Raw genomic sequence first — 22899 nt, 5'->3', positions numbered from 1 at the left:
GTTGGTCAGTCATTGTTTGAGAGTTTCCCTAGTTCCTTGTTGTGAGCCTTTATAAAAAGATTCTAAATTCATGTCTGACATGAAATGTCTAAAAATCTGAAGTTGTTTTGCTTCTGTTTTTGTTTTTGAGTTTGTTTATTTATTTTCAGTCAGAGAGAGGGGGAAAGAGCTGGGGAAGGGCAGAGAGAGAGGGAGAGAGAATCCTAAGCAGGCTCTGCGCTATGAGTGGAGAGCCCAATGCAGGGCTCAATCTCACAGTTTGTGACATCATGATTTGAGCTCAATCTCACAAACTGTGAGATCATGATTTGAGCCAAAATAAAGAGTTGAGCGCTTAACTGACTGAGCCACCTAGGTGCCCCTGAAGTTGTTTTTTTTAAGTGTACCCCATATTGTTCAGAAAAATATTTGTAAAAGCATTTAAGGGGCACTTGCGTGGCTCAGTTGGTTGAATGTCTGACTTCGGCTGTGCTCCTGATCTCAACAGTTTGTGAATTCAAGCCCCATGTTGGACTCTCTGCTGAAAGCTCAGAGCCGAGAGCCTGTTTCAGATTCTGTGTCTCCCTCTCTTTCTACCTCTCACCTGCTTGCACTCTCTCTCTCTCTCTCAAAAATAAATAAACATTAAAAATTTTTTTTGAAGAAAAAGCATTTAAAATACATAGATGATAACTTGGATACAAATAAAGTGAGAGTTTGGTCATCTCCCCCTTCTTCATGTCTGTCCCCATACTGCCCTGTACTTGTTCATTGTGACTCAGCCTCCCACTGTACCCAGTGCCCTCTGGAACGCTCCTACAGCCTCTTCTGCTTCACTAATGACTCCTTGTCTGTCTCCTGCCTGAAACCTTGCTTACTCTGGGCACCCCTCTCAGGAGAATGCTACTGCTTCTTTCACGGCCCAGGAGCCCCAGTGGCACTTCCCAATTCCCTTCTCAGACCATTATCTCTTTCAAGACACTCCTCTGTAGCTCTGCCATCTGCTCTTATCGTTCTGTCCCTCCTCATTACTGTATTGCGCCCCCCACCCCCACCTCCACTTGGCTGAAAATTCTGGTACCTGGCTCACAGTTATCCACTTTCTCCCAAATCCAGCTGCCATCCTGATTGTCTTCATCATCCGTGTGGACAATGCATCCAGTCCTGTTCCTTCCAGGTGCCTTTGCCTCCTCAGATCCAGTAATGTTCATATACTTCAATTCCATGACCCCTACTCATGCCTTTACCATGGGTCTTGTCTTTACCCTGAATATTCCTCCACCTCTGAAATTCCAAATCCAACCTTTACCCCACAACCTTGTATCTTCCCACATCTTTTAGTTGGTTATTCCAACTGCATCCATTACTTGATCAGCTCCCCTTATCTTGACTTGGGCTCTGCACTGATGGCTTGGAGCCTGGAGCCTGCTTCTGATTCTCTGTCTCCTTCTCTCTCTCTGCCCCTCCCCCACTCAGGTGCTCACTCTCTCTCCCTCAGAAATAAATAAATAAAACATTAGAAAAAAAAAAGAACTATACCTTCAGAAGTTGCCTTTCCTTCCCTGCTCTGTTGTCAGTTCTGAGATATCACTTACCTTACGCTACACTTTACAAATTGCTTTCACGCTACATCTTGTTAGTCCTTGTTGTCTCTGTGAGATTATAATTTCTATAATGGTAGAAATGTTATGTGGAGCTTGAGACTGAGAGCCAGGAGGCCAGGGTTTTGAACGTCATGCTCTACCTCCTATTTACCCAGGCTAAAGTTTAGGATACAAGTTGCCATAGCAGTGAGAGCTATCCAGCCTTCTTGCTACTGAGTGAAATGCAGATGTTTATTAATTTTGGAAAACTAAACGTTTTCAAATAATGTAATATATTTGTTATATTAAGTAAGTTAATACAATTTGAAAATTAAATATATCCCAGAGAAACAATGATTTCTGATGACTGATAGCATTCTGTATTCAAAACCAATCCCAAAGCTGGTCAGTGGGTTTCATCCACAATGGGTTTCATCAACAAAATGGTTTCATCCACAATGGGTTGGTTAGGTAACAGATAACCTGCTGCTGTAATAGATAATACTGGTTTAACACAATAAAGATTTATTTCCTGCTTGCTCCATATGGTCATCTAAGACCAGTTTTTTTTTTGTTTTCTGTTTGTTTGTTTGTTTTTTTTTTTCCAACTAATGGCTCTGCCATTCTCCTTTGGAGAGAGTCAGTAAACTTTTTTTGTTAAGGGCCAGATAATAAATATTTTAGGCTTTCTGGGCCATATCATCTCTTTAACAACTGCTCAACTCTGCACACAAAAACAGCCATAGATAATATGGAGTCAAATTAGTGTGGTTGTGTTCCAATAAAACTTTATTTATGGGACTGAAATTTGAATTTGATATAATTCGCATGTGTCAGAAAATATTATTCTTTTTTGTTGTTGTTGTTGTTTTCAACTATTTGAAATACAAAACCATTCTTAGCTCACCAGCAGTACTAAAATAGGCAGTGGGATGGATTTGGCCCTCAGACCATAGTTTGCCAGCACCTGCTCGACAGTCTCCTCCAAGGCCTTACAGTTGTTCTCTGCATCTTCTACATCCTGGTAATAATGAGGGATCTTGTGTGAATTGTTAGAGTTCTTTATATATTTTGATGCAAGTCCTTTACTAGATATATGATTCCATGGTTCTTGTTATTTTCTTTATGGCATCCTTTGAAGCACAAAAAATTTTAATTTTGATGGTGTCTAATTTATCTATTTTTTTCTTTTGTTGCTTATGCTTTTGGTATCATGTCTAAGAAACCATTGCCTTATCCAAGGTCATGGAGATTTACTCATAAGAGTTTTTTTGTTTTTTTTTTTTTAATTTTTTTTTCAACGTTTTTATTTATTTATGGGACAGACAGAGACAGAGCATGAACGGGGGAGGGGCAGAGAGAGAGGGAGACACAGAATCGGAAACAGGCTCCAGGCTCCGAGCCATCAGCCCAGAGCCTGACGCGGGGCTCGAACTCACGGACCGTGAGATCGTGACCTGGCTGAAGTCGGACGCTTAACCGACTGCGCCACCCAGGTGCCCCTACTCATAAGAGTTTTATAGTTTTAACTCTTCAGGCTGTGATCCAATTTGAATTAATTTTTGTAAATGATGTGAGGTAGGAGTTCAACATCATTCTTTTGCATATGGATATCCTGTTGTCCCAGCATAATTTGTTGAAAAAAGACTATCCTTTCCCCCATTGAATTACCTTGGCACCCTTATCAAAAATTGATTGGCCATAAGTTATGAGATTATTTCAGAACTCTCAATTATATTTCATTGCTCTATTATGTCTATCCTTATACCACACTGTCTTGAATACCATAGCTTTGTCATAAATTTTTAAATTGGGAAGAGTGAATCCTCCAACTTTGTTCTTCCTCTTCAATATTATTTTGGTTATTCTAGATTCCTTGTATTTCTATATGGGTTTTAGGGATATCATGTTAATTTCTGCAAAAAGCCAGTTGGATTTTTGATAGGGATTACATTGGATCTGCAGATCAATTTGGGTAGTGTTGCCATTTTAACAATATTAAGTCTTCTGATCTATGAACATGGGTTGTCTTTCTATTTATTTAGGTCTTCTTTAATTTATTTCAACAATGTTTTCTGTTTTTTAGGGTACAAGTCTTACAATTCTTTCTTAAATTTATTGTGAAGTATTTTATTCTTTTTAATGCTATTGTCAGCAGATTTGTTTTCTTAATTTCATATTCAGATTGTTCATTGCTAGTATATAGAAATAAAATTGATTTTTGTATATAGATCTTGTATAATGCAACCTTCTGAACTTGTTTATTAATTCTAATAGTGTGTGTGTGTGTGTGTGTGTGTGTGTGTGTGTGTGAATATTACTGAATGTCCCATCCTCTGGAGTACTTAACACAGTGCCTAATCTTAACTAATATTCAATCCATTTGTATTTCTTGAGAGCTTGTTTGGAGGTTCTAGCAGCTACTCATATACCCTTGACCAAAGAACAGTCCTTCTGTATCAGGGAAGGTTGTCCTCTTCAACCAAGAATGCGGCTTCTATTTGTATTCCTTGAATTGATCTCTTTAAATGCCCCATTGCCACAGAAGCCTCTCATTTACTGAGTATTTTCCCGTTCCCAACATCACTGAATCATTCTTTCTCTGCTTCACTCTTATCTGCAGGCTTGGGAACAATGGGCCGAGGCATCGTAATTTCTTTTGCAAAGGCCAAGATCCCTGTGATTGCTGTAGAATTGGACAAGAAGCAGCTAGAGACTGCCGATGGGATAATAACCTCCGTTTTGGAAAAGGAAGCATCCAAAATGCAGCATAGCAGCCACCATTGGTCAGGACCAAAACCCAGGTTAACTACGTCTATGAAAGAGCTTGGTGGTGTAGATTTAGTAATTGAAGCAGTATTTGAGGAAATTAACTTGAAGAAGCAAGTCTTTGCTGAATTGTCAGCTGTGTGCAAGCCAGAAACTTTTTTGTGCACCAATACTTCAGCCCTGGACATTGATGAGATTGCTTCTTCCACTGATCGCCCTCACTTGGTCATTGGCACTCACTTCTTCTCACCAGCTCATATCATGAGGTTGTTAGAGATTATTCCCAGCCAATACTCTTCCCCTACTACTATTGCCACAGTTATGAATTTATCAGAAAAGATTAAAAAAATTGGAGTAGTTGTAGGTAACTGTAAGGGATTTGTTGGCAATCGAATGTTAAAGCATTATTACAATCAGTCATATTTCTTGTTAGAAGAAGGCAGTAAGCCAGAAGAGATAGACCAGGTGCTAGAAGAGTTTGGTTTCAAAATAGGACCTTTTAGAGTGTCAGATCTTTCTGGATTGGATGTGGGTTGGAAATGTCGACAAGGGCAAGGCCTTACTGGACCTACGTTGCCTCCAGGAACTCCTGCCCGAAAGCGGGGCAATGAGAGATATTGCCCAATTCCCGATATGCTCTGTGAATTAGGACGATTTGGCCAGAAGACAGGTAAGGGTTGGTACCAATATGATAAGCCATTGGGTAGGATTCACAAACCTGATCCCAGGCTTTCTGAATTTCTGTCACAGTACAGAGAAACCTATCACATTGAACCACGCATCATTAGCCAGGATGAGATCCTTGAGCGCTGCTTATATTCACTCATCAATGAAGCATTCCGTATCTTGGGAGAAGGGATAGCTGCTACTCCAGAGCACATTGATGTTGTCTATTTACATGGGTATGGATGGCCAAGGCACGTGGGTGGGCCCATGTTCTATGCCTCCACAGTTGGGTTGCCGACAGTGCTAGAGAAGTTGCAGAAATATTATAGGCAGAATCTTGATATTCCACAACTAGAGCCCTGTGACTATCTGAAAAAATTGGCTTCCTTAGGAAACCCTCCTCTGAAAGAATGGCAAAGCTTGGCAGGATCCCCTAGCAGTAAATTGTGATTCAGCCTTCCAGGTTGTGCCTCACATGCTGACATCAGGTGATGCTCACTGAATTTCACTGAAATTACATCTGAAAATCCAAAGTAAGATTGCTCTGAAATACAAAGCAAAGGAAATAATTGGTTAGATAAACTTTCTCTTTGGGTCTTCTGTCTGATTATTCTAATGGGTCAAATCTTTAGGAGTGTGCTTCCTATGCCTCTGAATCTGTCCCTATCAAGTAAATTATTTCAATCCCACTGAATAAACTGTGTTAATACCAAAATAGCTAAGGAAAGAGACTCATGAATAAGTTGAGGCTTCCAAGTGCTTTGATCATTGGAGAAGGGTGTCATCAATTAATGACTGAAAAATGCAACTAAGCCACAAATTCATTTTATCCCTTTAAAACTCACACACGTGGCACTGGTAGGAAATCTTATGGATCTGTCATTCAACAAACATCCATTGTGCACCTCCTGAGCATCTTGCACAGCATGTGGCAAACCTGGAGTCCAGAGGGGCATTAATCCAGCATGCAAAGCTGTGATGAAGTTTAGTCCCTAGTCTGCGAGGTGGAGTGGAGATAGTTGGCAGGGTTGAATCAACAATGAGGGTCTTTGTGAGTGAGAATGGAAAGTTGCTCAAGGAGAGGCAGAAGTAGTTACCAGAAAGAGAGGAAGAATGTCAAAAGCATAACAGTATTAAAGTGGGCAAAACACAGTTGAGAAATAGTGAGGGAGTCAAGTACTTCACACTAGAATGGGGAACTCAGAGTAGCTTGGCAAGTCATACTTGGTGTATTACTTCCATCTACAACCCAGGTACATGTGCACAGTTGTGCTTGCTGCTTGTAAGGCGCTCAGTAATGTTTGTTGATAATTTCCGCAGGACCAGGAGATGTCTACAACCTATCTTTCTTTTCTGTGCATGGAGACAAAACAGAAAGTAATCATTGATTTAATGTAAGAAGGGATCTTAGAAAACATCTAATCTCCTCTGATTCTATGATAAAGTAATGATGCCAATTTCCCGGTCATGATGAGCTTTGTGATGCCGGATATGCAAATTGTTGAATCTTGAAAAGTCTGACATGACTGCATAATAAATTCTGTATAGTTTTGTTATAATTATAAGAGTTCTCTTTATACTTTTAATGGGCTGGTCAACGCAAAAACTTGTACACAAGTGTTTATAGTAATGTTCTTCATAGGAGCCCCAAGTTGAAAACAACCTAATCTCCATCAACTGGTGAATAGATGAACAAAGTATAGTATAGCTATATAATAGAATATTTGGCCATAGAAAGAAATAAAGTACTGATATTTACTACAACATGATGAACCTTCAAAATGTCATGCTAAATGAAAAAAGCCAATCACAGAAGGCCACATATTGTATAGACATTTATATGAAATTTCCAAAGTAGGCAAACCTGTAGGGAAAGAAAGCAGATCGTAGGATGCCTAAGACTGGAATAATTAGGGGCTAGGGAATGGGGAGTGACTGCTAATGGGGACAGGGTTTCTTTTTGGGTTGACGAAAACATTCTGAAATTATTGTGATGATGGTTACATTACTCTGTGAATCTACTAAAAACCACTGAGTTGTGTAGTTTTAAATGAGTGAATTGTATGGTATGTGAATTATTCCTCAGAATTGTCAGTAAATAAGTAAATAAACAAATGGGCTCAAGTTGTCTTTTAGTGTGATGTAAATGAACTTTCATAGTATTTTCACCTGTGAACCCAAATAAAATTATCAAACGTTCTGATAGAGAAATATGGAATGAATATGTTTTCTGTTATCAAAAACAAAAACAAACAAAAACCCTAGAGTGTGCCTTGAATTGTAGTTTAATTTAGAATAATTTTTAAATTTTATGTTGCTGGATTTTTATATAAATTTGTCCTTGACATTAAAGATAACAATAGAAAAGGGGTGCCTGGCTGGCTCAATCAGTAGAGCATGCAACTCTTGATTTGGGGTTGTGAGTTTGAGCCCCATATTGGGTGCAGAGATTACTTAAAAATAAAATCTTTAGGAGTGCCTGGGTGGCTCAGTCAGTTAAGTGTCTGACTTCACCTCGGGTCATGATCCTGCTATTCATGAGTTCGAGCCCCATGTAGGGCTCTGTGCTGACAGCTCAGAGCCTGGAACCTGCTTTGGAGTCTATGTCTCCTCTCTCTGCCCTTCTCCCACTTGCATTCTGTCTCTCTCTCTCTCTCTCTCTCTCAAAAATAAATAAACATTAAAAACATTAAAATAAAATAAAAAATAAAATCTTAAAAAAAGACAACAATGGAAAAGATTTCTGGGGACACTTGGTGGGGGGCTCAGTCGGTTAAGCGTCTGACTTCGGCTCAGGTCATGATCTCACGGTTTGTGGAATGGGGTCTCACGTTGGGCTCTGCGCTGACAGTTCAGAGACTGGAGACTGCTTCAGATTCTGTCTCTCTCTCTCTCTGTCTCTCTCTGCACCCCTTTCCCACTCCCGCTCTCTCTCTCTCTGTCTCTCAAAAATAAATAAATGTTAAAAAAAAGAAAATATTTCTGTAATTTCTTGCAGCTTGGTCTGCAAGGTGACTTATTTTCAAATTAATGCTAAAGTGCATGCACACACATACACACACACTTTTTCTTCTTTAGACACTGAGTGGATTTTATTCTTTTTTTTTCTTTTAATATTTATTTTTGAGAGAGAGAGAGACAGAGCGCGAGGAGGAGAGGGGCAGAGAGAGAGGGAGACACAGAATCTGAAAGAGGCTCCAGGCTCTGAGCTGTCAGCATAGAGCCCAACGTGGGGCTCGAACTCACGGACCGCGAGATCATGACCTGAGCCGAAGTCGGCTGCTTAACTGACTGAGCCACCCAGGCGTCCCTAAGTGGATTTTATTCTGAGTTCTTAAAACTACACTACCCTCTAGATTGGGGCTTTGAAACTAAAGTGTCTATGAGTAGATTTTATGAGTCAATAATCCCTAAAAATTTACACTAATGTTTGTGTATATGTATCTGAGTGTCTTTCTTAGAAGACATACCCTATCTTACATCATATTCTCAAAGTGTCTGTGACCCAGTAAAAGTTAAGGACTAACATTCTCTATATAATGTGGAAAGAAGAAATGGGAGTTCATTTTTTCTTATTTTATATCAAAGGAGGCAAACCTCATTTAAATTTGTTGGGTCCTGGGGCGCCTGGGTGGCGCGGTCGGTTAAGCGTCCGACTTCAGCCAGGTCATGATCTCGCGGTCCGTGAGTTCGAGCCCCGCGTCAGGCTCTGGGCTGATGGCTCGGAGCCTGGAGCCTGCTCCCGATTCTGTGTCTCCCTCTCTCTCTGCTCCTCCCCTGTTCATGCTATGCCTCTCTCTGTCCCAAAAATAAATAAAAAACGTTGAAAAAAAAATTTTCTTAATTTGTTGGGTCCTACATACAACAGTGGTTAATATGATGAAACCTGTCCAGGATATTCTATTTCATCCTTGAAAATGCACTTGCTTAAAAGGTTATTTTGTTGTTGTTGTTGTTGTTAACTTTAAAACTGCCTATCTTAAAAAAAAAAAAAAAAAAACAGCTTCTGAATGACATTTTAAAAATGTGTCCTAATGGCAATTGACTCTGAAAAGAACTATATATTAGAAGCACCCTTGAAGCTTTGCCATAATACTCCAGCTTTAAAGATGAGACTAATGATGTTCCTTAAATCAGTAAAGCCACTGTGCAGCTGCAGTTGCTATCTACTTATTCATTTCTAGCAAGAACAGGTGTGTGTGAGAGATAAGGTGTGGAATCCTAAACTCCCTTGATTAATGATGTTTCGGAAGTGTGTATGCAAATCATACTCCACAGCACGGTAGGAACCTGAAATTCCTAGGGTCTAACATTTGTCTTTCAAACAGACACCTAGTTGGGGCACCTGGGTGGCTCAGTCGGTTAAGCATCTGACTTTGGCTCAGGTCGTGATCTCATGGTTGCAGAGTTCAAACTCCACGTTGGGCTCTGTGCTGACAGCTCAGAGCTTGGAGCCTGCTTCGGATTCTGTGTCTCCTTCTTTCTCTGCCCCTCCCCCACTCATGCTCTCTCTCCCACTCTCTCTCAGAAATAAATAAACATTAATATTTAAAAATAAAAATAAAATAAAATAGGCACCTAGAAATCAGAAATACTGTAGGCTTACTTAGATTGGCTGGACCTTCTTGGTAGCCACTGATGAGATGAATAGAAACTAAGTTCTCTGGACTATGTTTAATAATAGCTTTCTTTGGGAACAAAATAGACTTTGATTATTGGGACTATCAATGCCATCTGCTTATCTTGCCACCTTATAATTTTGAGATTAATAGACAAGTTATGCTGCTTCCTAGCAGGACAGCAACATTATACAACTGTGAGGACACCGTTCATACTGTGTTTCAAGGGGTTGCCATTCACCTAGAAATACTGTGAATAGCATCCCCTGGAGTTGGGCAACACCCTGTATTGTTTCCAGGGTACTCTGTAGAGATTTCAAGTCAAAAACTCTTCTGTTTATCGCTCTAAATATCTTTCTTTTTAATTTTTTTAATGTTTATTTATTTTTGAGAGAGAGAGACAAGCAGAATATGAGAGGGGAGGGGCAGAGAGAGAGGGAGACGCAGAATCCAAAGCAGGCTCCAGGTGAGCTGTCAGCACAGAGCCCGACATGGGGTTTGAACGCACGAACTGCAAGATCATGACCTGAGCTGAAGTCTGATGCTCAACTGACTGAGCCCCCCAGGCGCCCTGCTCTAAGTATCTTTCTAAACAAAAGTTAGTTGACAAAAGTAAAGGTAGTGTCTCTCTTTAGGTTGGTGTCTCCAATGGAACCAAAGTTTTACAAAGGTTTCGTCTTGTCTGTTCATCTTAGTCTTTTTTCTTCTAGCATTCTGACAAAGAGGAACATGAGAGAGATGAGCAGAGGTTTTAATTCTTGTCCAGGGTATTCCAGGGCATTTCAATTGTAATATTTATTTATTGTCTTTCACCAGACTTAAAATAGCCTAGCAGAATGAGTGCCTGAAAGCATCTAATAAGATGATGTGAGCAGAGCTGATGCAATCTCTCTCGTGCACATCTTTCACTGTAGTTAGGGTTATTCCACCTTCTCTAAGAGGCAGCAGTTGCTAATTCTAGCCATAATGTGAAATCCTTCGGATGGGTAGGGCAAAACCTTCTCCAACCCAACCATAGATGCATTTGGATTCCCAAAGCCTGCCAAGGCCTAGAGAGTTGTTTGTTTGTACGTTTTGGCAGACTGTTGGCTGTCCCCCAATGTTTTTCTTCTTCTGTAGTAATGAACTTCTCACTTTTTAGTTGAGCATTTGATAGCTCAAAATACACAATATATTGTCAGCTTCTCTTGTACCAGTTGTGAACATGTGACTGCGATCTAGACAATGGGATGCAAATGGAAGCATCACATGGCAGCTTTGGGGGACCTCCCTTAAAATTCACATGATGTGCTTCCTTTGCTCATTTCTTTTTTGTCCCCTCTTCCATTTTGCTGCCTGCAACACAGGTTTGACAGCTGGAGTCCAACCACTATGCTAGGCCAGGAGGACAAAGGTCATGCCTTAGGGATAGCAGAATGGAGGGCTGTGAAGAGGTTGGTCCCCAAAGAACTCATGGAGCAGAGCTGCTACTTTGCCTTCCAACAGTCATTTATGTAAGAGAGAAATCAATTCCTATCACGTGTGAATAAGCCAGTGTTATTGCAGGTCTTTCGTTATCACTGGTAGGGCCAAGAATCAGTGGGTCTTTGTTTTTGTTTGTTTGTTTGTTTGTTTTTGTTTTTCGCAGTGCCATAGGTAATTCGGATGCACAGGCAGGATTGAGAATCCAGTCTCATTAAACAGGATGTCTTGTTTTAAGGAAAAAAAAAATTTCCCAGTGTGATATGATTTTCAACCTGATATTGAATTGTTCATAAATTTTTATGTTATGTTTCACTTAGAATTGTTGTAGGCAGTTCATGGAGATGCCCAGTAAGAAACTGAGAATAGGGTTTTAAATCAACATTTAGTAGGAAACAGCCTCACAAGCCTACTTGAACCTCAAATGGACTCTACTTAGAGACAAAAACACTCAAAGAAAGTTTGCATTATCAGAAGGAAAGGGGATCGACAATGGCACAAAGGAAAAGAAGAGTAAGTTAAGAAGCAGTATCTCTGTGCACTGACCACAAGGGAGGTGCTAAAACTGGAGTACACAAACATTCTGCTCAGTAGGTCAGAGACCTTCAAATGGAGTGCCCCTACCCAAGGAAGTGTAACACATGACTCAGGTACAGGCAGAAAGTACTAGAAATAGGATTGTCTAAAAACAAATTAATCGTTATTAATATTTCATGCACATGTAGACACCGTCAGCCTGCCCAGGTTGCATCTCAGACAGCCCTATGTCAGGAGTGAAGGATCCTGCAGGGAGAGGGTGAGTTCTAACACATATAAAAGGTTCACAGTGGCTTCCTCCTCTTTCATTCGCTGCCAGCATATTAAGAAATACTGCAGAATATGTATGCTGGGGTAAGTGGATATTTAGACTTAATTATTTAATCTAACTACACGAAGCCTCACAAAAGATTCCTTGAAAGAAAGCACAATTAAAGATAATGCAAATAATGCAAACAAAGGTAAACAAGAAAACTCCAGAGCTGTTAGGTCTGATACCGGCTTTTTGTCAGGTACATTACAAGGTAGAATTATTTAGTCAGATCTGGCAAGACGTTGATCAAAGAACTTTGAAACGATCAAAAAAATTATTAGGAATGTTGATTTATAACCTACTATTCATGATGAACCTTGGCCTAAGTGTGTGTTGTGTCCTATGGTATTAGTTAATAACAGTATGAAACCTTCACCTATTAAAACAGGTTTTAACATTATTTCATCATTATCTCATCACTTACAAATTTCTATCTTAATCATGTTTTATAATGTGTGTACACATCAATATAGTAACAAAAATATCCAATTTACAAACATCCTACATGTTAGAGATGTATGCTAAGATGTATGTGATCCTTTACTCAGATCCTCCTTTAGAATGAGAGATGGCTCAGTCAGTTAGGCGGCCGACTTCGGCTCAGGTCATGATCTCGCGGTCCGTGAGTTTGAGCCCCGCGTCAGGCTCTGTGCTGACAGCTTAGAGCCTAGAGCCTGTTTCAGATTCTGTGTCTCCCTCTCTCTGACCCTCCCCCATTCATGCTTTGTCTCTCTCTGTCTCAAAAATAAATAAACGTTAAATAAAAAAAAAAAAAATTAAAAAAAAGAATGAGAGATTTATTTTCCTAGCTGCCAGCAGTGCAGCCAGAAAATGGCCTTCTTTGGGGATTGCCTTGCTCAAAGTCACATCTTCTTCCAAAGGGGTCTTGCATCCAATGAGTGCTCAGTGCAGGAGTATAAGTGCCTGGTCCTCTTGTCCTAATTCTGAAGGTCTGATAGCTCTAGAGCTCCCAGTGGCATTGGTCTGAGGCCATCATCCATACGGCATTGAAGCTCAAGTTCTCCCTCTCCTCATTCCTGCTTCCTCCTCTCTCCTTCACAGGTATGAATCCCAAGAACACTCCCTAAACATTCTGCACACTAATCTCCATGACGGAGTCAGCTTCCCAGGGAATCTAAACTACGACAATGAAGGGGTGTGATCCAAAATGTTTGGAAACCATTGATCCACATGCTACTTGGTATTCATTTAATAGGTTTCTTTTGATCTCACATGTCATCATGTTTTATAAATATTCTGGGTGTGCTAGAAAAGAATGTGCATTCTTTGACAAATACGGGATTCTATTGTAAGCTCAAGGTTGTTAATTAAATTATGTTTGTCAGATTTTCTATTTAACCTTGATGATGTTTTATCTGCAGTGTGCCCCCTCCTGTGATCAGGGTCAATTACCCATGCCACAGTGGTGACTCCTTTCCTTGGCACAAAGAACCAACAGTGACTGAGTGCACATACAGTGTAAAAAGGCTCTTACTGTGTCCCTGGTGGAAGCATTTCCTCTCTAGGAACCAGGACTTCTAGATCTCAGTGTTAGTTGCTGATACAGTAAGCAAAATTCTCCAAGTGGGTCACTGGCAGTGACGGTAGATGGGGCCATATCGGTTTCCACTCTTTGTTTCCTATAACCTTGTATTCTACCTATTAGGAACATAGCACCACATTAATGGTTATTGATTTAGGGTGTGAACTGCATCCGGAGGACCATACCCCATCCTCACAGATTATCATCTCCGAGCTGCTACCTCAACAGTAACTTCAAAGAGATGCTATTCTATTAGGAAGGCTAATAGCTTCTGGGTGTTGTGGTATGTAACCAAAGTAGGGAACCCATGGTCAAATGGCCACTTCCATATCACCTTTGTTTTAAAGTGTGTCCTTTGATGCAATATTATGTGGGCTCTTGTGTCACTGGTTCAGACCCTCTCTAAGTCCTCGGAAAATGAAGCCCTGTAATCAGGAAAGGAAAACACACACGTGGGTGTGTCAGTTTCAGTCAAGATAAATCACTGATCTGCTGACTGAAGAGTTCCAATGTAATCGGGTTAGCACCAAGTGGTTGGGTGGTCTCAAAGGACAGTACAATGTCTGGTGCTAGTTGTACGTTCAGCAGCTAGATTAGCGTTGGTGAGTGGGAGCCCATTCTGATGGGCTCATGAATACCTTCCATCCTGACGGCCAAGCCCACTCTGTTTACAGGCTATTTCTGCCCGAAATAAGGTGGGCAAGGACTGGATCATTAATGACAGCAGGCCTGGCCACTCTACCTACTTGTTTGTTTGATTACTCTTTTGTGGCAGAAGTTTTCTGAATGATATTAACACACAGCTCTTCATGCTTTGTACCCATTCCCAGAGGTCCATCCCTCAGTTCCCCAGTTTTTGCTGTCTCTTATATTCCAATATTTTTTCTTCTAGGCCCTGACCAACCATTGGCAATTTGCCATTGCCCATACATATTCTTACCTGAAGCCACTTTTCTTGAGTCTTTTGATTCCTTCTTCTTCCACCATCTGCCATGACGGTTCTGGGATTTCTACTTCGCTGAGTATGTGCCATCACGTTCTCCAAGCCTCCAAGAGCCTACTTAGCAGTCTATTAGTAATGTGTCCCAGAGTCTTTGCCTAGGCATTAAATTCTCTATCACGGAGAATGCTTCCATATTGATAAGCTCTCTTTACCAACGCTCATGTCTGCCTTCACCTTGATCCAGCACACTCAGGGCCCACTCCCAAACATACTCTCCTGGTTTCTGCTGATACATGTTGGCTAGTCCTATAGATCCTTGGGGTTATAAAACCTTCCCTTAGTCTCAGCACTGCCCTGAATGGGTTATTTTGTGACTTAACTCTAATTATTTTTCTGGTGGCCAGGAAGGAAGATATTTCCTGAGTTGGGCATGTGTCTGGCAGAACAGAAGCCTCTGAATTGTCTTGGAGCAAAGGGTGGGGGTTGCGGAATCACAAGTCTTTAGAAAGGATGGCAGCTCTCTTCCACAGAATTTTATGTTTTCAAATTCATTGATCCAGATGTCCCTATTCCAAGTCACAGGGTCCCTTTTCTTCCCAATGAAGGCCCTAACTTTGGCAAAGCAGAATTGCCATGAGAATCCAGCCCTCTCTGGAACTCCATTTCCATTGTAATGTACTCCTCGGCTAGATCCTGTTTTTCCTGCACTGTGACTACAGGAGGTGAGTCTCTTACATGCTGCCAGGGGAGGCCTCTGACATTCACTGTTCATCTTACATTGGTAATTAATGACCTTCACACCTTTTATTGTATTTCTCGAGAGCAGCAGTAGCCCCCAGCAACAGCCATCTGACTCCATGTAATTACAACTTCCTATAAACCTCTCAAATGCCTGAGGTATTGCTCTCATTACCTTCTGTGGATATCCCACCTCAACTTCTCCACTGATGAAAATTTTAACTTTTGCACGGCTACAGCATGCTAGAAGCTTTTGATATTCTACTTACCGCCAGTGATGACGTTTTCATTGTCAGTTGCCTGGTTTGTAACGCAGCTCCAAAATCCCATTTTAGAGTTTGCTTCCTGGGACCAGTTCTGTTAGCATCTGTCATAGGCCATGATCCCCAGGAAAGAGACTCTGGTGATGAGATTTCCATGCAGAAGGTCTGCTGCTGAGTGCTCTGGGTAACAACATCTGTAAAGGAATGAAGAAAGCAAGACTCAGCTGAAGGAGGAGTTGAACTGCAAGGCAGGTACAGCAAAGCTTCAGCGGGCCTCCTGAATTTGCATGCCTTTACTTGCTTTCGAATGTGGGTTGTCCCCAGTGAGGCATGGCCTTGAACAAGGTATCTATCTACCTTCAGGTCCTCGGCCTCTCCCAGCAGCCAACACCCCCGGGGGCTAAGGGAGTAAGTGCCTTGGTACTAAAAGGAGGGATGTGGGCAGTGTACCACAGCATTCAATACACAGCTTTGCCGTGTATGCATATTACTCTCATTGTACCTTATCCCTGTTTTGGTCATTTACTGCAGAAAGCCCAAACCCCCAGCCACCTCTCACTTCATCCCTGAACTCTCGGCCCTACGCAGCTCTGTGTATCTCTCTATCTGATGCCTTGTCTTCCTCAACTTTCCAAATCCTTCCCTTGAATCCTCAAGGAACTCAATTCCCAATCAGCAGAATCTTCTCTAGTCTCAAAATATTCTCTGAATATCCCGACATCTCCTTGGCGTAAATTCTTAGGGTCTTCAAGGGGGTCTCCAATGAATGGCTTCACCAGCAAGCTTCCGAATAAATTAAGGAATAAATCAGAAAGTAACTATGGGGGCCTAATATCACCTTTATTAGTGGTACAGTCCAGGTGGAAGGATGTGGGTTTCGGTATGTTAACTCTGCAGATTGGATAGCATTGTACTTGAGAATTAGATCTCCCCAAACAGTGGCTGCAGTACTGGACCACACGTATAGCTTTTTTGTTTTTTCTGAAGCCCTCAGTGACATAGTTTTAAATAATTCTCTATGGCATGTGAGTTGTCTCAGACCCTTTTGCAAACAGGTGAGGAATAATTGGGAAAAAAAAAAGAGATAGGACTCTCAAAATCAGATAAACAGTAATAGAATGAAATGTGTCATGGGGAAATGAATAATGTAGAACATTAGTATTGGAATTCAGAGAAGGAGGTGGTCACTAAAAAATTAATGCCACTAACCTCAAGGAAGCTATCCTATTACATTTTCTCATCCATTCATTTCCCCAGTCCTCTGGCTGACTGTTCCTACCTCCTATTCTGAATTCCATCACTGCCTTCTCCATCCTCCTTCTCAGTTGATGTCTTTGTTTCCTTCCCAGAGAAAATAGAAGCAATCAGAAGAGAACTTCCACAGGCAGCCATCGACACATATACCCACCTCCCTGCATCTGTGCTCATGTATCCTGTCTTCCCTCCTATTTCTGTGTGAACGAACTATTTGTCAAAACCCAACTCCTCCACTCGGCTCTGGATCCCATCCCCTTTCACCTACTCAGATCCGTTCTCCCAGCAACCCTTCCCTCTTTCTTCTGCCCCAACTTCCCTTTCTCTGTGGCTTCTTACCAATCAGTCTACAAACAAGCTGTGATATTTTCCATTAAAAAATATTTTAAAAAACCTTCTTCCTGTCTTAAAAAATCTTGATCCTGTCTCCCCTTCTAGCTCCCAACACTTTTCTTTCATTCATAGTAAAACTTCCATATTGATTATTCTCCTTGCTTCCCATTGCCTTCCTCTTATTCTCTCTTGAACCTATTCTAATCAGCCTTATATCCCCACCACTCTACCAATACTGCCTGGTCAAGGTCACCAATGCTCTTCTATTGCTGAGTCCAATGGCCAGTCATAGTTTTTATCCTACTTGACTCATCAATCATTCCCTCTTCCTTACAAAGCTTGCTTCACCCCCGTTCCAGGATCCTACCCCTCTCTTAATTTCCTCCACCTCACTAGCCTCCTTCTTGGTTTCCACTGCTGTTTCTTTATTTCTCTCACCTCCAAATGTTGGAAGGCCTTGGGGCCCAATCTTTAAAGCTCTTCTTTTGTTTATGTACATCTACTCTCTTGATGATCTCAGCTGCATGACTTTAAATATCATCAACACACTGAAAACTCCTAATTTCACACCTTTAGCCTGGACAACTCCCATTTGTCTTGTCTACTTGAAATATACATTTGGATGTTTAACAGGTATCTAAAACTTAGAATGTTCAAAACTGAGCTCTTTGATATCTGTCAGCCCCCACTCCCCCATACAGGCTTTACCTAAAGCTTGTCTCATTCTCAGTAAGTAGCAGTCCCATCCGGCCATTTACTCAGATTGTAAACCTTAGTGTCATCTTTGACTCTTCTATCTCACTCTCCATATCAAATCCACCAGCAAATCTTAGTGGCTGTACCTGCAAATATATTCAGAATATAAGTACTTACTACTGGTTCTTCTGTGGTCACCTGGATCCAAGCTATAATTCCTCACCTAGGGTAAGCACATCCTAACTGGACTCCTTTCTTCAGCCTTTGTTTTACTATGCCCTTACTGACACAACAGCCAGAGCAACTCTTCTATTCAAAATCCTCCAGTGGTTTCCCATCTCATTTAGAATAAAAATGAGATTATCTGTAATGCCTCAAGGCCCCATAACTTCCTGGTCTCCTTGGTGTTCTCAGAATATGTCAAGCAAACTCCCACCCCAGGGCCTTTGCACTTCCTATTCTGTCTACCGGAAACTCACTCCCCTCAGCTATCTGCATAGGTTGCTCTCTCTCTCTTCTTTTGCTGTTTCAATGTCACCTTGTGAGATCTTTCTCTGCCTATACCACATACAATAACAACAATTCCCTTCCCCTATTCTTCCTATTTCTTTAATATTGCATTTTTTTCCATAGCACAATTACCATCTGAAATATTATATATTTCTTTGCTTATTTTCTCTGCTCCCTCCCCAAATGTAAGCTCCTAGAAGGCAGGCATTTTGGATAGAAACATTGATGATCAATTGTCTGTTTAAAAAGTGTCTAGCACAGCTTAACATAATGTCGTGTAAAAACTAAATTTCCATCGGTAACCCAACTTTTGCCTTGTTTACCCACCCCTGACTTTAGAACACATGATCCAATAAAATGTTTCCTAATTTGTGACTTAAATTTAAGAATGCTCACAAAGAGGGGCACCTGGGTGGCTCAGTCGGTTAAGCATCCGACATCGGCTCAGGTCATGATCTCACGGTTGGTGAGTTCAAGCCCCACGTTGGGCTTTGTGCTGACAGCTCAGAGCCTGGAGCCTGCCACAGATTCTGTGTGTCCCTCTCTCTCTGCCCGTCCCCCATTCACACCCTGTGTCTCTCAAAAATGAATAAATGTTAAAAAATTTTTAAGAATGCTTACAAAGAACTAAAAACCAAATTACATTTTGTGGTGTAACTAACAAATTCTCTTTATTTAAGACCATAACATTACATAAAAAGAAATACAAAATTCAAGAATATTTATTAGAATATATGGAAATTTGAAATCTGAAGTGTTGGAGAAAATCTAAGTTTTGCTATACTACTATTTTTTCTATTACCCAAGTAGTCCTTAAGACTATCTCACAATTTAGGCTCTATGTCAGAAAATGGAACAAGCATCATTAAGTAAAATTTAAATCATTCCAAGAACTAGGTGTATTCAGACTGGGTTTTTTCCTGCACTCCCCACTAGATGGCGCTGCTAAGAAGTTTTCTAAGAAATTCCAATTTAGGGGTTCTCTTTTAACTAAGCAATAGAATATAATTCATATGTTTAAGGATGGTTCTCTAATAACATTTGTTTTTATAACTTTAGACAAAGTATTCTGTGGGCTCCTAGGGCTTGTGTGCGGACGTGATGAGGGTCAGTTTCATAAATAATAGACAATCTGAGTAGGTGGAAATTGGAGATAGAATTTCAGCTGCAACAGCATTTGAAATTATTAAATTCTCAGCGGTCAGCATGTGCTTGGCTTCCAATAACCTTTCCCAGAAGTTTTAGCAGAATTCCTGAATCATAGATTTTGTTAAGTCTATAAGAGTGAGCATTATAATATCATGTCAATTTAAAAACACGGTTACTTATTCTTATATGGTTCATGAAAAGCCAGCTTTATTAACTGTTTAAAATAGGGCAAGAGTTTTTAAAATAGAAATTGAACAGTTGGACCTATGTTTTTTTATATGAAGATATTTTGTCTATTAGGCAGAAGATTCAGGATTTTTTTCAGTGTATAATACACCAATGTAATAGTATGAGGTCCTGATAAAATACAGAAATTAGTCCCCTTGACCATTTCCTAAGGATCACTAATTTCAGTGGGAAAACGCAATGGGTATAGGGAGCCAGATTCTGTAATTTGCTACAAATGTGAGGCTTTCATGGAAACTTAAGGATCAAAGACCTCCTTTATTTTATCCTCTGCGGAAATAAATTTTTGCTGTGAAATAGCCATTATGTTTTATTTTCTAGGTTAAAATTAGAGCTTCTTTGCTGTTTACACGTTGATTCTAGTTCCCATCTTTCAATCCTTTTTTTCCCAGCTTTATTGAGATAATAACTGACATATAACATCATATAAGCTTACAACATGATAATCTGATATATGCATATATTACAAATTATTGCCACAATAATGTTAGTTAACATCCACCGCTTCACCTAATTACCTTTGGTTCATGTGTGGTGAGAACATCTAAGATCCACTCTCTTAGCAACTTTCAAATATACAGTACAGTATTGTTAACTGTAGTCACCTTGCGGTACATTAGATCCCCAGAAGCTATTCAGCTTATAACTGGAAGTTTGTAACCTTGATCACCTTTGCCCTCCAGCCCCTGACAACCACCAATCAATCTACTCTCTGTTTCTGTGCGTTTGGTTTTTTAAAAAAATTCCACATGTATAAGTGAAATCATGCAGTATTTGTCTTTCTGTGTCTGACTTATTTCATTTAGCATAATGCCCTCAGGGTTTATCCATGTTTGTCTCGAATGTCAGGACTTAATCACTATTGTTCCTTTCTCCCAGTGTTACCAGAATTGGGATGGAGAAAAGGAAAGGCGTCATTTGCATAATCATTTGCCTAATCATCTACATGTATTTGCATAAGTTATAAATCTATCTGGAGTAAATGAGAGGCAGACCCAATGAGAGAGAGGAGCCTGGAGTGGGGGTTGGGACTCAGCAAGGGTCTTCAGGGATTTTCCTTCAGGAGGAAGGGAATCTGGATGATAGCATCTGGGAAGTCAGGAAAGCCAGACCAGCTGACCTCTTGGTTTGAGGGCGTTGAGGCTTCAGGAGGACACAGACTGTGAAATTGTCCCTGGAAAGAGCAAAAGAGGAAAGAAAAGTCAACAGCATAAGCAAAACTCAATGTACTTCTTTCTCTTTTTTCTAAAGCTGATGTTGCCACTTCCCGGTGCCTCAGCCTGGAGATGAGGCAAGAGGGATCTCAGGGCAGTGGATCAGCAGCTGTTCTGCCAGGCTGCTGGCAGGGGAGGGGACCCGGCACACAGACCCCTTTCTTCTTCCAGGAGGGAGTGGGAAGCTGCTGTAAGTGGAGCCTTGTTATTTGGTCTCTCCACCCCCAGTTTTCAGAGGGAAGCTCTCTGTAGCAGTCTGTTTCCCATTCCTGGGCAGGAGAACAACACAAAGAGAAATAATTCCAGCGTATCAGTGCCTCTTTTAACTCTTGTGTAGTTAGGCAGTTTGGCAGTGCTAGCCCAGATCCCAAAGCTAGAATCTGGCTTAAGCAGGAGGAGGCAGCTTGGGGCGGGGGGTGGGGGTGGGGGGGTCTTGATCTGCTGCCCCAGATTCATTTGTTTCTCTGCTTCTACAATAGTTAGTTGAATTGTTAGAGCTGTAATTGCCAAACTTTTAGGATCACACCTTTTTTGGTTGAGAGAGAGAGAGAATGTACCCTTAATATATGCATAATAATCATTGTTTTAATTACAGAAAAAAAAAACTTCCACAGCACTTACTATATTGCAGGACACTATTCTTAATATCCTGCATGCGTTAACTCAATTTTCACAACTCTATGCAGTAGATATTATTATCTCCATTTTATAGGTGAGGAAACTGAAGCACAGAAAATATTCTTTTACAAGGACATACAAACGCAAACCCAACATTTTAACCCAGACAGTTTGACCCCAGAGTCTGTGCTCTTAACTTTTATGTCATGCAATATGCACTTATTTATAATTACAAACGTGTATATACCTTATGAAACATAAACATACATGGATATTTTTAAAGGTAAGGGTAAGAATAAACATAGATAGAATTTCTGATATAGTCTTCCTTTACCCTAACAGACTGTTTTGTGATCTCTCATTTTAGAGACCACTATTTGAGAAGAGTCCCTCCAAACCTTTCCAGCACCAGGATCCCTTTTAAAATCAAAAAGTTCTGCAAGTGCTCATATAAGAGTTGTACTTTTCATATCTCTTGATTGAGAAAGGAGACTGCGATTTAGGCCATTAAGTAACACTTGTGCTTTTAAATGATTTCTAACTACAACAGCATCTATATAATGTAGAAAACATTCCATATATATATGCAAGCCACCTTAATTTTTCAACCTGCATACAATACTTGGTATACTTATAGATTCGCCTACCTCTTATGATGATCCCAAGCCCCAGGGCATACACAACCTCTGTAGATATTGAGATCTGCTGGTGTGATGGAAAGAGTCTGGGTCCAGAAACCAGTCAGAACTAGATCAAATTCTAGTTCCACATATGTGACTTCCACATACGTGACTTCCGCATAAGTAACAAACACTTTTGAACCAGGGGTTCCTCCTTTGTAAGAATGGGATAACCCATCCTTGCTTGTTTGTTGTAAAGAGAGCCATAGATGAAAAGTCTCTGGTGCAAACTGACACAGTAAATCATAGCCATTAGTCTCAGAAGCAGGTCTGCTCTGAACCTGCTGAAGCTTAAAATTCAGGTTGCGGCACTTGCGCTGGCCCTTCCCCAAACTTTGGGAAGGCCCTAGCAATTTTGTGACTTGTAAATTTGTATTCTTTTTCTTAAAAAGGTCCCTAAAATTATATATATTTCAGGCTCACATTGGACCCTCCTCATTACTACCATACAACCCTTCTGCTCTAGAGGGAAAGCCCCAAGGGATGAAGTACCGTAATGCCAAATGAAGGGCCCCATCCCCCTCATTAGGAGTAAAGGCAAGCCTGTGAATGAGTGAGGCAGCATTCAAAGCCAGCTCCAGGAGACAGGGCTTAAACAGCTAGCCTTCAAGAACATGTGAAAGTGATAACTATAAGCATTCAGCCTCATGGGGGGGTGGGGGGGCGGAGTTAAGAGGGGGAGGCCCTGACAGGGAGCTGAGATGCTTCCTGACTTCCCTAATCCCTGCATAGCAACCCTATCAGCAGGGTGCCCTTCCCCATCTGCCCAGTCAGACTCAGAATTG

General features: G+C 40.8%; 2 protein-coding genes across 9 annotated transcripts in view; one reads left to right on the top strand and one right to left on the bottom strand.

Moving 5' to 3' along the window:
• The window catches only part of EHHADH (enoyl-CoA hydratase and 3-hydroxyacyl CoA dehydrogenase), a 46676-nt gene extending 40120 nt beyond the window's left edge, over positions 1-6556 (top strand). Inside the window, exon 7 of the mRNA XM_025913824.2 lies at positions 4186-6556. Within this exon, the coding sequence (XP_025769609.1) occupies positions 4186-5447 (1262 nt within the window). The 3' untranslated portion in view covers positions 5448-6556. The remainder of the gene's footprint in view (positions 1-4185) is intronic.
• LOC147577335 (uncharacterized) lies at positions 4707-22191 on the bottom strand. Of its 8 annotated transcripts, none has more exons than XR_015240162.1 (6): positions 22082-22182; positions 20598-20776; positions 17710-17843; positions 16624-16755; positions 15421-15608; positions 4707-5541 (listed from the first exon to the last, which is right to left on the bottom strand). XR_015240162.1 is itself a non-coding variant. In XM_086674907.1 (6 exons), exons 3-6 carry the CDS (start codon positions 17745-17747, stop codon positions 5512-5514), a joined length of 318 nt encoding a protein of 105 aa, XP_086531033.1. In that variant the 5' UTR covers positions 17748-17843; positions 20598-20776; positions 22082-22184; the 3' UTR covers positions 4707-5511. The 8 variants fall into 8 exon arrangements, 7 of the variants coding, with proteins under 7 accessions (XP_086531033.1, XP_086531028.1, XP_086531027.1 ...); XM_086674907.1 differs by having other exon boundaries at positions 16694-16755; positions 22082-22184; XM_086674902.1 differs by lacking the exon at positions 4707-5541 and adding an exon at positions 12700-14527 and having other exon boundaries at positions 16694-16755; positions 20723-20776; positions 22082-22190.
• Positions 22192-22899: the final 708 nt, after the last annotated feature.

The sequence above is a fragment of the Puma concolor genome, chromosome C2, assembly GCF_028749965.1.
Source record: "Puma concolor isolate L17-30 chromosome C2, mPumCon1.1.hap2, whole genome shotgun sequence".
Lineage (NCBI taxonomy): Eukaryota > Metazoa > Chordata > Mammalia > Carnivora > Felidae > Puma > Puma concolor.
Note: the sequence above shows the minus strand (reverse complement) of the source record. Positions and strands in the feature narration are given on the sequence as shown.